Source organism: Hibiscus syriacus, unplaced genomic scaffold, assembly GCF_006381635.1.
Source record: "Hibiscus syriacus cultivar Baekdansim isolate YM2019G1 unplaced genomic scaffold, ASM638163v2 tig00111758_pilon, whole genome shotgun sequence".
Classification (NCBI taxonomy): Eukaryota; Viridiplantae; Streptophyta; class Magnoliopsida; order Malvales; family Malvaceae; genus Hibiscus; species Hibiscus syriacus.
This window is the reverse complement of record NW_024063170.1, coordinates 2,852,619-2,867,923: the sequence shown is the minus strand read 5'-3', so window position 1 is coordinate 2,867,923 and position 15,305 is coordinate 2,852,619. Positions and strand designations below refer to the sequence as shown.

At 35.8% G+C, this 15,305-nt stretch overlaps 1 protein-coding gene and 1 pseudogene across 1 annotated transcript; both read left to right on the top strand.

The window, feature by feature from the left end:
* LOC120169277 overlaps positions 1–10,310 on the top strand; it is a 40,789-nt pseudogene extending 30,479 nt beyond the window's left edge.
* A 3,015-nt stretch (positions 10,311–13,325) lies between these two features.
* On the top strand, positions 13,326–15,229 carry LOC120169247 (brassinosteroid-related acyltransferase 1-like). Its single transcript, XM_039177439.1, has 3 exons — positions 13,326–13,911; positions 14,135–14,590; positions 14,677–15,229. Exons 1-3 carry the CDS (start codon positions 13,453–13,455, stop codon positions 15,175–15,177), a joined length of 1,416 nt encoding a protein of 471 aa, XP_039033370.1. The 5' UTR covers positions 13,326–13,452; the 3' UTR covers positions 15,178–15,229.
* Positions 15,230–15,305: the final 76 nt, after the last annotated feature.

The following is a 15,305-nucleotide window of genomic DNA, read 5'->3' as shown; positions in this document are numbered from 1 at the left end:
TCGTTTAGAAACTTCTACTGATGAACAAAATGTTTAACTGGTAGTGGCTTTGATTTCAACCCACCCCCCCCCCCCAAATTCGTATGCACAGCTTGTTTGTTGTTGATAACCTATTCCTGCAAGGCAATAGGATACACATTTGCTTTCGGTTTGACTCGTAATATTTATTGGAACTAATGTAATATTTATATTTCTTCAGGCTTGCTAAAGCTATATCCTATGGTTCCTTGATCCGCATTTTGTGTATTTACTGGTTCAACATATGGTCTTGCTGAAAAAAACTGGGTGCAAATTATTTATGGATGCAGGGGTAAAGAAGGATGTCATGAAGGATCTACCACCCAAGAAGGAACTTATTTTGCGTGTTGATTTAAGTAGTAAGCAGAAAGAATATTACAAGGCGATTTTGACTCGTAACTATCAAATACTTACCCGACGTGGTGGTGCACAAGTAAGTTCACATGTTTTGAAACAAGCTTCGTCTATCCCTCCATGACTGTATTAACATGGAAGGGTGCGCTACTACTTAGCTGATGTATATTCTTCCCTGGGCTAGATATCTCTAATCAATGTGGTTATGGAGTTGCGAAAGCTATGCTGTCATCCTTACATGTTGGAAGGGGTTGAACCAGATATTGAAGATGCTAATGAAGCTTACAAGTAAAGTTATATGCGTACCTTTCTGCTGATTTATTAGCATTTGTTTACAATGATGAGAATTGCCTATGTTTACCTGCCACTGAAAGTATTCTTATGTACTTTATACATCTATTTTAGACTTCAAGTCGTCTAAGATTATTTAATGATCTATTGAATGCCCATAGTTTTGACTTCTACCATTTCTTTGTGGCTTTACAGACAGCTTCTACAATCTTCTGGGAAATTGCAACTGTTGGACAAGATGATGGTAAAGCTTAAAGAACAGGGACATAGAGTTCTTATATATTCACAGTTCCAGCACATGTTGGACTTACTAGAGGATTACTGCACTTTCAAGGCGTTTAACATGATACTGATCTTGTTTACATCCTTTGCTTTAGCATGGAGTTTGTATACTGAAATGGTTAGCTCACAGACATGTGGAGAAATTGTACTAATTATGTTGTTGCTCGTTATTTATTTTTCAGAACTGGCAATATGAACGTATAGATGGAAAGGTTGGTGGAGCTGAAAGGCAAATACGCATAGATCGGTTTAATGCCAAAAATTCATCCCGGTTTTGTTTTTTGCTTTCCACTAGAGCTGGCGGCTTGGGTATAAATCTCGCAACTGCTGATACAGTTATCATATATGATAGGTTGAACAATTGCCTTATTTTCTTTGCATTTTCTTGTTTTCCCTTTTCTGCTTGTACCTCAAGTTCAATATGATGAAAATGTTTATTGTCATAATAGTTATTTTTGGTTCACTTAGTCTTGCTGAGAGAGTTACAATATATGTCATGCTCTACAGTGATTGGAATCTCCATGCTGATTTACAAGCAATGGCTAGAGCTCATCAACTTGGACAAACAAACAAGGTAGAGTTGATTCATTGATTTATGTAAGGCAAAGATTGATTTATATTTCAGTAATGAAAATTATCTGTAATATAGGTGATGATTTATCGACTCATTACAAGAGGATCCATAGAAGAAAGGATGATGCAGATGACTAATAAGAAAATGGTTTTGGAGCATCTTGTGGTTGGGAGGCTAAAAGCTCAAAATATTAATCAGGTATTTTATGTTTATGATATAATGGTGAATACAGAGATTTAGAACTTAATAAGTTGTGGGATAGACATGATGATGGAGTAATTACATGGCCTAGAACAATATTACTTATAAAGTCTATATATCAAGTGTGTTTATATATTATTACATTGGAAGTCGGTTTGGAAGAATAATTTGAAGAATTCTAATTTAATTGATTTCTAGAGAATGGTAACACCATGTTTAAACTCAAAATGAAACGAGATTGTCATTTGAGCAATCCCTATGGTTATGCAAATGCATTTTTCTTGGGTTGTCCTTGCTAATTATATGTGCAGTGTTAATAAACTGGTATATTGTGTTGTGACTTCTTGAAACACCAATCCTTTGTGCATTTTCCATTTCTCATACTTATTCTATTGAATGAAAGCAAGTTGTTATGTGTTTTCTCAGAGATGTGAGTTAGAGTACGGTTTTACCGTCTCATCTTGCTTCTTCTCCAAAAAGAAAGAAATACAATCATGTAGATGAAAATATAATAGGTTTTTACTTGTTTACTTTAGGAGGAGTTGGATGATATCATTCGGTATGGTTCAAAGGAACTTTTTGCTGATGAGAATGATGAAGCAGGAAAGTCACGTCAAATTCATTATGCTGCTGCTGCTATTGATAGGTAATCTATTTTTCCTACTACTTGATTGATGCCTGGCCTCTGCAGCTTATATGTTTAATTCCTTTCTTCCCCTTTAATAGATTGTTGGATCGTGAACAAGCTGGCGATGAAAAGGCTTCAATGGATGATGAAGAGGATGATGGATTTTTGAAGGCCTTCAAGGTTTTCTCTATCTTAATATCTTGTTATAAGTAGTCATATCTTATTGGCTACTTAGTTTTAAAAGGTGCAAGGTGCACCAAGGCGTAAAGGGTCCCTGGAGCCTAGGCGTAGGGCAAAGGCGTGCACCTTTCGTAGGCGAGGCGCACTTTTATACTAAAAATTCTATAAATTAATATATAAGATATTTAATATCCAAAAAAACAAGATAATCATATGATAGATGTTTAAATATAAAAATATTCAATATAATTACACTAACAACACACATTAACATAACAAAACATAAATCAAATAAAAGCAAGCATAGTTCAAATACTTGACACTAATAGGATAAACAACCATAGTTCGATATCATGACCCTGAATCTATTTTTCAAACAAATTAAAATTTAAAATAATATAAACAAAATTCAGTTAATGTTTATACATTATAAAATATTTAAAAGTATAATATTTAATTACATTATAAAAATTAATATGATTTACTTTTTAAATTTAATTTCAAAAATAATATTATGTACATGCAATCAGTAAGGGTTGCAGCTGGGGATCAATTGTTGACTACATACATGTTCTAATATAACAGTCAAGAATTTCATTTTATATATAAAGAAAATTAGACATAATTTAATCAAATTAAAGTTTTGATATATAAAAAATGAAAACCAGGCGATGAAGAGTAATATAAAAGGTTCCAGACTTGGTTCCATATATATAAATAAATGAAAACCAGGCTAAGGAGAGTATATAAAAGGTTCCAGACTTGGTTCCATGCTGAGTAATCTGATTAGAAACAAAGAGAAAACCAGGCGATGGAGAGAAGACCACTGCTGGGACAAAGAGAAGATTCAAATTTCAAAGATTTACTTAATAAAAATGAAAAAAAGGAAGAGCTGAGAAGAGACTAGAGAGACATATCTGGCGCTTTGGTTGGTGACTGGCAGTGCGATGGATTTGCTGGTGGTGCCGTCAGCCGTGGTGGTGCTTTGGCTGCGCTAGTGAGGATTCGGAAAAAAATAGTTTTGTTTTGACTTTTCAAAGTTCTGTGAGTATCTAGTACGGGTTAGGACTGGGTAAAACTTTATTAAATAAATATATTATTTTTATTAAAATAATATTAAAATAATTATTTTTTAACAAATTTCCCTCCCCCTCGAAAGGCGCAGAAGCGCCTGCGCCTGGGCTTTTCCATAAAAGTGCGAAAGGCGAGAGCCTGTCGTTCCTCGCTTCGCCCGTGTCACCAGATGCGGAATTTCCGGCGCCCCTTTGCTCGAGCCTTTTAAAACTAAGATTGGCTATGCATCGTTCTTACTGGTTGATCAATTGACATTGGCATGGATAATGGAACATAAGCTTCACATTTTTGGGGATAAAGAGTATCTTAGTGCTTCCCTGGTACATACATTGGTCTGCTTGCATGGCACTTCATTTTGCAGAACATCTCAACCAATAGAATATTAAGTGCAATGAAAGTAGATTGTGTTTGAGGGTTCTTTGTGTGGATTTCAGTTTTGAAGCTACCCAACTGTCTTAAGATATTTTACATCAATGGAACATCTTTCACTTGGAATTATATTTTTTCTACCCGTAGGGATCATGGTCTGCCATATCCAGAAGGCTTTTTAATTCTCAATGGGTGCAGATATGTTGCGGAATCAGTCAAACATTTTGTTACATATGCTTGTAATTAACAAATTAGATCTTGGCAAGAGCAATAGTGAAGTCTATTTTTTTTTTTTTTTGACATAGCAATAGTGAAGTCATTTGAATGATTGGGGGGTTAATGAAATCTGTTCCCATGGAAAAATAGGTTCTTACACAAGCATTGAATCTTTTTTTATTCTTTGTTCATGGGGTTGTAAAATGAAATGGGTGTACACTTGGTTTTAGATGTATCTGGAATGGAGCATTTATTTTCTGGCCATTTTCAGTGAGTAAATTTAAAACATTAGTATGTATGATGTCTAATTTGGAAAAGGATTTGAGCAAGTCTGATCTTTTCATTACATATTGAATTTCTTAGTCAAGCATGATTAGATTGCTGTATAGAGAATTTTACCAACTGTGGAGACAGTATATTGAGTATTGATGCTATTGCAAGTTTGTTAAATCACAGGGATCTACTATTTTCTAGTTGTTGTCTATATGTCACAACCTTTGGTTTCTTACAGAAAAGAACTGCCTTTATTTGTGGCAGGCTAATTTTGAATATATTGAGGAAACAGAAACTGTTGCAGAGGAAGAAACTCAAAATATGGCCGTCGAAATTAAAAGTACCATGAAGAATTCTGAAAGAACAAGTTATTGGGAAGAGTTGTTACGAGACAGGTATGAAGTTCATAAAGTTGACGAGTTTAATGCTCTGGGAAAAGGAAAGAGAAGCCGTAAGCAGGTATATTTCTATTATCTCCATTACATAAAATTGATCGAGCCAGGTATTGGTTTTGTTTAAGTGCCTCGGGCATCGAATGAATTAGTTCCACCCTGATTATTGTCTTGTTCTGGTTCTTAATGTTGTGGTGGTATTTAACTGAATTTTTTGCGGTATCTTTTTCAGATTTATTTTCCTCTCTTTTTTATTAATGGATTTCATTTCTGCTCTCTGAATTTCTTCAGATGGTTTCTGTTGAACAAGATGACCTTGCTGGTTTGGAAGATGTAAGTTCTGATGGTGAGGACTTTGAAGCTGAACTTACTGAAGGTGATACTTCATCCGGAAATCAATCTGGGAGGAAGCCTTACAGGCAAAGAGTCTGTGGTATGTTTTGCCTGTCCCTGTAAGGTGTTAATATTCCAGTTACAGAAGTTCATTATATTTTGATCAATTTTCCGGTTTGTAACCAATTTTGTAGTGGATAATTCGGAGCCACTTCCTCTAATGGAAGGTGAAGGAAAATCATTCAGGGTTCTCGGTTTCAATCAGAGTCAGAGGGCTGCATTTGTACAGATATTGATGAGGTCAGTCTTTCTGCAAAATGTTTTGGGTGCTATTACTGGGTTATGAATTTCATCCTTCCCTCTCTTTCTTTGTGTAGGTGAATGTCATTTACTATCCTTTTACTTTAGATGGTTCTGGTTGCAAGAACTGAAGCTTTGATTGGTATAATATTCTGAATCTTATCATGGTATTTTGTCGTGTAATTTACTTCAGGTTTGGGGTCGGAGATTTTGACTGGAAGGAGTTCGTATCTCGCTTAAAACAGAAGACTTATGAAGAAATAAAAGAGTATGTGATGTTCTTAATTTTTTTTTTAGTTCTTTTCAGAGCTGTACATAATTTAGATGATTTAAACACACTGTACTGAAGTCTTAGCTAGTATATAACAGGTGGTGACATTTTATGTTCATTTTTGCTGTTGGTTTTGTATGATCTGGGCATAGAAAACACAGCTATGGAGTTTTTTAACTTCTTATCAGTTGGGGGTGTTGTAGAATGGGTGGTTTGGAAGAATTCATACTTGTGCACTTTAAGCATTTCTCTTCTATTGATTGGTTCCTACACATTTTACCAGTGCACTTTAAGCATTTTTCTTCCATTGATTGATTCCTATACATTTTATTAATCTTAGTTTCCTTTATTGCAATTTGCTTGTGCCAACCTTATTCCCATGCTACGTTTCTTTTATGGCATATTTGGGAGCACGAGAACACCAAATATTTGCCTATAGTCAAGTCTTTTGCTATTGGGTTTGAACTGTTTGTGCATATGTGATTGGAGTTTGTAGAAAATGCAGATGTGTAGTTTTTTTTTTTTGATCTGGTGTACTGTTGAGTGGGTGGCTGTTAAAATTCATTCTAACCTGCTCATTTAATCCTTTTTGATCTCCTTGTCTTCTAATTATTGGTTCCAAGTTCCAACTCTTCTTATCTGTCCTATTTTCCTCTCTTGTAATTTTCTTTTACAAATCATATTCTCCCTTCTCTTTTATTGCTTGTGCAAGAGCATGAACACACAAAATAGTGACTTATTCCTCTCTCTTTTTCATTCTTATTTTCAGTTATGGTACTCTTTTCCTGACTCATATCGCTGAAGATATAACAGATTCTCCTACATTTTCTGGTGATTGATGCTCCTCTCCCTTTTACTTTCAATATTTGGTTTCTTGCCTTGGTATTTAACATTGAGTCTTTTGTTCTAGATGGTGTTCCAAAAGAAGGTCTAAGAATTCAAGATGTTCTAGTTAGGATAGCTGTTCTGCTTTTAATAAGTAAGAAGGTGAGTGTTGCCACTTAGGATTCTTGGAGTTTGACTATTCTTCTTTTTCTTTTTATAAATTACAAATGTGAAACATCATGTTGCTTGGAGAAATGTTGGTTTTTCATGCATGATATAAGATTTTGCAATATTATGCATTTTTAAGGGTGTTTTGCAGCAAGTGTTTTGGGAAACTAAAAGATTTAAGGAAAATATTGAAGTAATTTTAGTTAGATTGTTGTTGGAAGTTACTATTTCTTTGAAATTAATGACAAAGGTATACCCATACTTTTTGAATCAACACATTGAATATCTTGTCTTTAAGAGTTTTTAAGAGTTTGTAAGGGTCTTATCTTCATGTTGTAATCTTATGTATTTTCATTAATGAAGTATAAGGCACTCTTTTCCTCCTTCCTCTGATGCTGAGTTCCTTCATCAAGAAGGGGGGTTTTAATGAGGCCTTCAATTCCTATAAAAAAAAATCTTGTCTTGTTATTCAATATTTTGAAAAACAGGTGAAGGATGCATCAGAAAAGCCTGGCACACGCCTTTTCACCGAAGATATTATAACGCGTTACCCAACATTAAGGGGTGGAAGATTTTGGAAAGAGGAACATGATTTGTTGTTACTGCATGCGGTTTTAAAGTATGTATCTCTGAAGTTGGAATCCACTTCGTGGCCCAGTTACATTTCTGATACATTTTCATTTTTGTAGTTAACAATGAAATGTTAGTGACTGGTTGAAGTGGAAAGTCATGTTTTACAGTCGGTATTTCTCAAATGTCTTCGTAAATGTTGAGGTGCATTGTTGGAACCCCATTTCTGTAATAAATTATGGCCTGAAGTTTTTGTTCTCTAGTGAAATTTGAGGATCTCATGCACTCAAATTGCACCCCTAGCATACATGTTGTCCACCCAATCTAACTCCAATCAAATTGACTCGGGATGACATGCTCCACCCTTCGGCTTTCTGTCTGATTGACAGCTCTTTATGCAGTTTATTATAGGGTAATCTTAAATATAAAAAGAAGTATAGTACATGATATTTACATTGAATCTATTAAGTTATAATGGGACCTAAATTTGTTTCGTTGTGTTGGCCCCCATTTGCTATATTCCTATGCTAGCTGGTTCCACCTGTTGGTACTATACTTTTAACATAGAGGGGTCATAAAGGGCATATGTACGAATTTGTGTATGATAATTAGCATAAAATCTATAATAGGCGTTAGTGTTAACCAGTTTTAAGCATGATGTGGTCTATTCTTGCACTATATACTCTAATGCAATTGTTATGCTGTCGTGAGTCAAGATTTGAGTTTCAGTTTATATTAATACTGTCTTCTACTGTTATTTGTTGTCAGGCATGGGTATGGAAGATGGCAGGCTATTGTTGATGACAAAGACTTGAGGATTCAAGAGGTCATCTGTCAAGAGTTGAATCTGCCTATTATAAATCTTCCTGTTGCAGGACAAGCTGGTTCTCAAGTTCAAAATGGTGCTAATACAACCAATGCAGAATCAACAGGAAACCAGACTCTCGGAAGTGGCTCTGGGAATGGTGTACGAGTTGAGGTAGCCCAGGGAGTTGCTGATGCTGCAAACCAAGCACGAGTATACCATGATTCTTCCATTTTGTATCGTTTTAGAGATATGCAGAGAAGGCAGGTTGAATATGTCAAAAAGAGGGTGCTTCTCTTGGAAAAGGGTCTCAATGCAGAGTATCAGAAAGAATATAATGTAAGTTAAATTACTGCTTAACAGGAGTTCTGGCCTAAGCAATTCTTGGGAACTTTTGCTTATAGCGCTCTATGCTTTTTAACTTCCTTTTAAACTACGCCATATACATGTAATGACATCCGCCTACAGTGAATAAAATGGGGAAGTAAACAATAAAGAGCAACAGAAATAGGTTGCTCCTTTACATAATGATTTGGACGGAGGAATTGTCCTCATCACTGTTGGAATGATTAGTTGTTAATGAATTGTTCAACAGCAGGATTTTATATCTGGATCTCGGATTCTTGTATATGAATTTTTAGCATTTCATTTGTCTGGTACGTTAGTAATCAATTACTAGTTAGTCATGCATTTTAATCATGGGTTAATTTGACTTCCTGAATTTTTTTGGTGCATTCTACATTTGAATTCAATATTCAAGCAATTGTAATTCTTGTTCTTATTTTGCAATGGTTTTTGTTGTTTGGTCTTATTCAAAGGTTGTGCTGCTGCTAGAAACTATCTTCTAGTTTCTTGTAGCATGAACACCATGTTAAATCTATTATGAATTTGCATATTCTACATTGCTAAAACAGGCTTTTAGCTGTTGCATGCACATTGAAATTACATGAATTTTATAGATGATGCTTGCGGACTTACTGTTTGCCCTTACCCTTACATTTTCTCTTAGGGTGAGAAGAAAACAAATGAGACAGAAAATGAACAGCAAGAGAATGAACAAAAGGTCACCGACATGCCAAACGCAAGGACAATAGAGATCCCTACCCAAGAGATTGATCGTTTACCGCCAATAGAAGTAATCGGTTAGTTATAATCTCTCGAACCATAAAATGCATTAGAATAGTCACAATTTGTCAGAAGTCGTATACAAAGACGAGCGAAAGAGATTTCTTTTTTCTTTTTTTCCTTTTAACTATAGGTAGTTTGCTTTCTAGATTACCAGATAATCATCTGTAGTATAAATAAGAACAATTACACAGAGTTCATAATCTGAAAGGAGGGTAGATAAAAGAAAGAGAGTTGATTCTCTATCCTCTTCCTTCACTTTTAAGCTTTCTTTGTGTTTGTTAAAGAATTTCTTTGACTGGGGGTACCGTCTTTTAGTTGCCTTGTTTGCTTCGGTGATGACGATAATTATCCTTTTTCAGCATCAGAAGAAATCTCGGCAGCTGCTTGCAATGATGATGCAGGTCAATTGGAACTGCCTCTGCACTACAATAAGGTACGTCTTGTGTTTGACAGGGCTTGAACATACAGGATGAAGCTGAGAGGATGGTATTGTACTCTGTTCAGCTTCTTAGGAATGAAAATTGTAGCAAGTTAAGTCGAGGCTGTGTTTTATTAATTTACAGTTTTTTTTCTTGTCGCAGATATGCAAGATCTTGGAGGAAAATGTGCACGTAGGAGTTCAGTCAGGCCTGAATTTGAAGATCCTCCATTCGTTGGAAGAAATTTTAGCGGACATATCTCGGATTCTTTCACCTGCAGAGCAGCCCGTGCTCAATGCAGCTGCAGCATCCCAGAACTCTGCTGCAGTAGGGTCCATTTCACCACCTAACCAACAGCCTGCTGTTGTGACTGAAATCGAGATGGAGGACGTATCAAGAGAATCTGAACTGGAGAAACCGGAAATGGTAGAAGAAATAAATACAGATTTAACAGGATCTGATTTACTTAAAGATAGCAGCAAAAAGGACGATCAAGGTTTGAGCTCAGATCCAATGGAAATAGCATCAGATTTGACTCCAGGTTCTGGAAATGACGATGCAATGAAGGAAGAAACGGGGAATAAAGACAGCATCAGATTTAACAGGAATTCTTGCCTACTGTAAAACTCATTTTGGTAGCATTTCTGAACTTCAATTTCATGTTTAATTTAAGTGATAACATATACAAATGTACCAATTATGAGCATTTTTCAAAATTTATTTTAAGTCTTAACAAATTCGTGTTTTCCGTTAGGAATGACAGATAAGTACAATTTTGTGGATTTTGCACCGTACTCGCTCTAATTGGGGCGGGGATAGGTATAAATTTAGTGGGTAGTGGCCGGGTATAAATGTAAAAAGTCATACCCGTCGTGGGTAGTGGGTAGGTGATGAGTTTGAGACTTTATCTATCCTGCATCCGCTCGTCCACCAACTATCTATCATATAAATTTTGGACCATTAAGAATTTAGGTAAAATTTTAGAGATTATTCTGTAAATTTTAAGATTTTATTAGACATGATTTGTAATTTAACCGAATGTTAAGTAATAAACATTTTTAGAATCGAAGATTATCATTTTTCCTATCTCAAATTAGTGGGTATGAGTGGATATAGACGGGCACAGGATAGATAGTGGGTATCCAGTTTGGTGGTAGGCGTGGGGATGGATATGAGAAGAATGTATTCGTGTAGGCGAGTTAGATTTAAATATTTTATCAGTCGTAGATGATGGATATGTATTTTATTTTTTTACAAAAATATTAGGTAAGTGTGAAGATGAGGGAAAGAGTATGTGCACTCGCACCTCCCATTTGCCATCTCTATTTTCCATACTTCTGAAATATAACCCTAGTTTTCATTCTTAATTTCACCTATGCCGCCTCTCCAAATCACGTTCGACCGGATTTGTCTCCAAAATTTGAATTTTTTTGTCTGATTTTTCCAATCCATCTCGTTTACCATCCTCAAGTGATAGTTACTATCATGTGTTGGGTCTCACCAGAGTTAAACTTACTATCAAAATCAATTTTCTTCAATAAAAAATACACCTTAATTAGTAGGTACCATTATCTTTTATAAATAACATTTTTTTATATATATGCCATCTAAAATTAATATGAAAATCCATTTATCAATAAACCATGACTGAATTCATGTTAAAAAAAATAAAAGGCTTTGGGTTTGAATGTTGACCTTTCAAGAGGGCATAATATTCATTGGCGAACGTGATTTAGTGCTTCTTTAATTTACAGTCCAAAGAATAGAATATTTTCTTTCTCATGCTTAATTCCCGCCCGCCCATTTGTTACTCTTAATTAATCTTTTTTAGAGGAAACTGGGATTTTTAACTTTTATTTTTAGAAAAAGACTCAAAGGTATCCCTTCTTTCAAATATGGCATGGAAACCTTCTAAAAGAAAGAATATGTTAGCCCACTAAGCTCTACAAGACGAATGCTTATATTTTATTTTTATTTTTCATGTTCGTTCTATAATTTATATTTAATTTATAATCCATATTAAGGTTATGAATGGTACTCTTCCCCAAAACACTTCGAATTACATGAATCAAGTGGTCTCCGTGATAAAATAATTGTTATTCCTTGAGGACTCGAGTTCAAGCACCATGAATTCCAGAGGTGTGAGCGTTCACTGTCAAGAGGTTAAGAGTTATCTTTAAATATATATTATCTTGTACTTATCTTACATTTATAAAAAAAAACCTACACTTCAAATTAGATAATTTTTTTATAAAATGTGGACGTGGATAACTGAAGATATTGTTTCATTTTTATCCTTTAATATTATTTTATGTTTTAGTATATATATGTTTAATATATAGATTTCTTAAATAAGGTTAGAGTTCAAATCCTGGTATTTACGAATAGAACAAGTTGGGTTAAAGGATTGTCCTTGCCTCTGCAATTATCGATTGGATTAGCATCATATATGGATGTTTTCAAGTCCACACAAATGTAGGACAAATATGAATGAGATAATTCTTGAACTTGAATCTTAACTCATCTCGTGCTATTATCATTTTATTCATAATTTAAAATTGAATCTCGTAATAACATTTTCTTCAATATCTAGAGAAAAATCATATCAACCCGTGCATGGGCATATCAGCAATGATAAAACTATTAAATACCACTGCCTATTACTAGAATGCATGCATGCATGCATGTCTATATATGTAAGGCTGAAAGGGAAACACACGGTGAAAAAGAATACAGTCCTTTGGACAATCAGTCTCAGTTATGCTGTCGTGTGACTCGTGTCCACACTATATGCACACATATATATACAAAGAGAGGGGGGCGGATAAATTGCAGGGTGAGGTGCCGAAAGAGGGTATATTATTTGTTTCTGAAAACAAAATAGAAATAGGTAAAGAGAAAAAGAGTGAATGAGGGGAAAAGTAGAAGACAAGAGAAGAGGAGAATATAAAAAAGAAACCCTGGAAATCAGGCCACCTGCTGGGAAAGTGGAGAACAACAACAGACAAACTTGCTCTTCTTATACACGCATGCTCTTGCTTTCCTATTCATAGTTTCATACATACATACATCACATGCATACAAAGTTATAGACATACAAAAACATGCAACCTGTTCTTCCAGAAGACCTCTCTTATCAGATGGATATAAACAAACAGATCGAATCTCATTGAACTTTAACAAACCAACAAAAGCACACTGAATTCGGGGAATCCTGGGTTTTGTTTTATTTTCCATCATCTTCATTCTAAATGCTAAATCATTTATAGATATACAATATTAGCTTTCATCGTGATAAGTAATGCAATCAAGTAAATCAAAGCCTGCAAACTTTGAAATGAATGCTACATACTGAGATAACAGAAACCCTATTTTTTTTTACGATTTAGATTCTTGGAAGGCTCACAAAGGTCCCATCATGTGTAGTTCTTATGAGAGTTTGGGGGAGCTTAGTGGGTCACTTACTGTCAAGTATCAACCCATTGGCAGTGCTTACCAGATAAAACAGTCGGTGTGTTTTCATACACATAAACACACAGTACCATCACCATTCAGAAACATTAATTAATTCAAAGGCTACGATTTACAAACCATATTCTTCATTCTGTATATTATATCATTGAAGAACTTATCAACAACGAAAAATTCATAAATAAATCCATAAAGACACATAGGGTTGGCTACTTGGAACCTAAGCTACCTCGTCTTTATAATTGTTCATTACCATTTCTCTTCAATTTGTACACAACAGAAGAGAGAGAGGGTAACAAAGAAAGAATCCATGGCCTCTACAGGAAAACAAGTTGATGGGAATTATCCAACTGTTAGGGTTACTAAGAACGTCACCGTGCACCCCAAATCCTTGCATCCACCAAAGATTATCCATCTTTCCAATCTGGACAGGCAGTGTCCGATGTTAATGTACGTTGTTTTCTTTTACAAAGCTTCTTATGCTTACCGGAATTTGTCTCTGGATTCGGTGTTTAACAGCTTGAAATCTGGGTTGGAGGAGACTCTTTCGATATGGTATCCAGCAGCTGGTAGGATGAGCCTGAACCAAGGTGATTGTAAGCTTAATCTCTGGTGCAACAATGGTGGTGCAGTTCTAGTTGAGGCAATCACCAGTGCTCAGATCGTTGAGCTTGGAGATCTTTCTCAGTACAATGAATTCTTCGAGCGTTTGACTTATAAGCCTGCTTTTCAAGGGAACTTATCGGAGATGCCTTTGCTTGTTGCTCAGGTGATAATATTAATTTTCTATAACAAATCCTGTTTGAATCTAGGGTTTCATCAATTTGTAAGACTATATATCATCAATCAGTGACTTCTTCAATGCTTCCAATTAAACACACACACACATACATACATACATACATGACTCTTGAGTGTCATCACTCATCAGATAATCCTTGCATAAAAAAAGTGCAGTTAGCCAACTGTGAACAACTTATTGTATGATGTAGGTTACAAGGTTTGGGTGTGGAGGCTACTCAATCGGTATTGGTACAAGCCATTCATTGTTTGATGGACCAGCCACCTATGATTTTCTGCGTGCATGGGCTTCTAATTCTGCAATTCTGAAAGAAAAGAGAAGCACTCAGCTTTACAAGCCTGTGCATGAGAGGGGGTCACTGTTGGTGGGTAATCACCAGGGGCTCACAGAATTGCCTGAAAGGGGGAGCTCGGCGACAAGAGCAGCGGCCATAGATCATCTATATCAGTTGATAAAACAGGCTATGGCTGCTCAAAATTTTGATGGCAGCAGGAACCTTCCTAATATAGGGAACTCAAATCTTGTTCTCAGGACATTTCACTTGAGTGGTGCAATGATTGAAAGCTTAAAAAGCAAGGTCTTTGGTGACAGGAGAGGTAGCTTCTCATGTTCTTCCTTTGAACTCGTTGCAACTCACTTATGGAAGGTAAAATGATTTCAATTTTGATGGATAATTTTCAGCATACATGTATATGTATAGATTTACAGTTAGTGAAATTATTTACACTCTAGGCAAGGACAAAGGCTTTAGGAGCAAGGAAGGGAGCAATGGTTTGCTTGCAATTTGCTGTGGACGTAAGGAACAAGATGGTGCCTCAATTGCCAAAAGGTTTCAGTGGCAACGCGTTTGTGCTAGCCTCAGTTGCCTTAACGGCTGAAGAACTGAAAAATGAAAGCCATGAAGCTACCGTGGAGAAGTTAAAGGCAGCCAAGAACTCGATCAGCAACGAGTACGTGATCGCGTATAACCAGGCATTAGATGGAGGAGCTCAGGGAAGTCTCCCTCCGATCAACGAGCTGACCCTAGTCTCTGATTGGACCAGGATGCCATTGCACACCATTGATTTTCTTCATGGTTATGCTGCTTATGTGTCTCCATTGCTCTCTCCAATGCCTCAAGTCGCATATTTCATGCAGAATCCCAATGATTTGAGAGCCATTGATGTGAGGATTGGTCTGCCTCCTCAATCCTTGAATGCTTTCTCTCATTACTTCCTCACCAATCTGCACTAAGTTCTTGGAAAATTTCCATTTGCTCAAAATATACACCAGCATCTGTACTTCGGCAAAGTTTGGGCTTTAATCCGTAGGCATATTAATTTTCTCCAAGTAAAGGGTGAAAATTGCTTTAGGATGGTGAC

Coding starts and splice junctions, on each gene's coding strand:
- LOC120169247 (XM_039177439.1), top strand. CDS start 13,453: ATGGCCTCTACAGGAAAACAAGTTGATGGGAATTATCCAACTGTTAGG. Junction 13,912..14,134: donor TGCCTTTGCTTGTTGCTCAG/GTGATAATATTA, acceptor TGTATGATGTAG/GTTACAAGGTTTGGGTGTGG. Junction 14,591..14,676: donor TTGCAACTCACTTATGGAAG/GTAAAATGATTT, acceptor TTTACACTCTAG/GCAAGGACAAAGGCTTTAGG.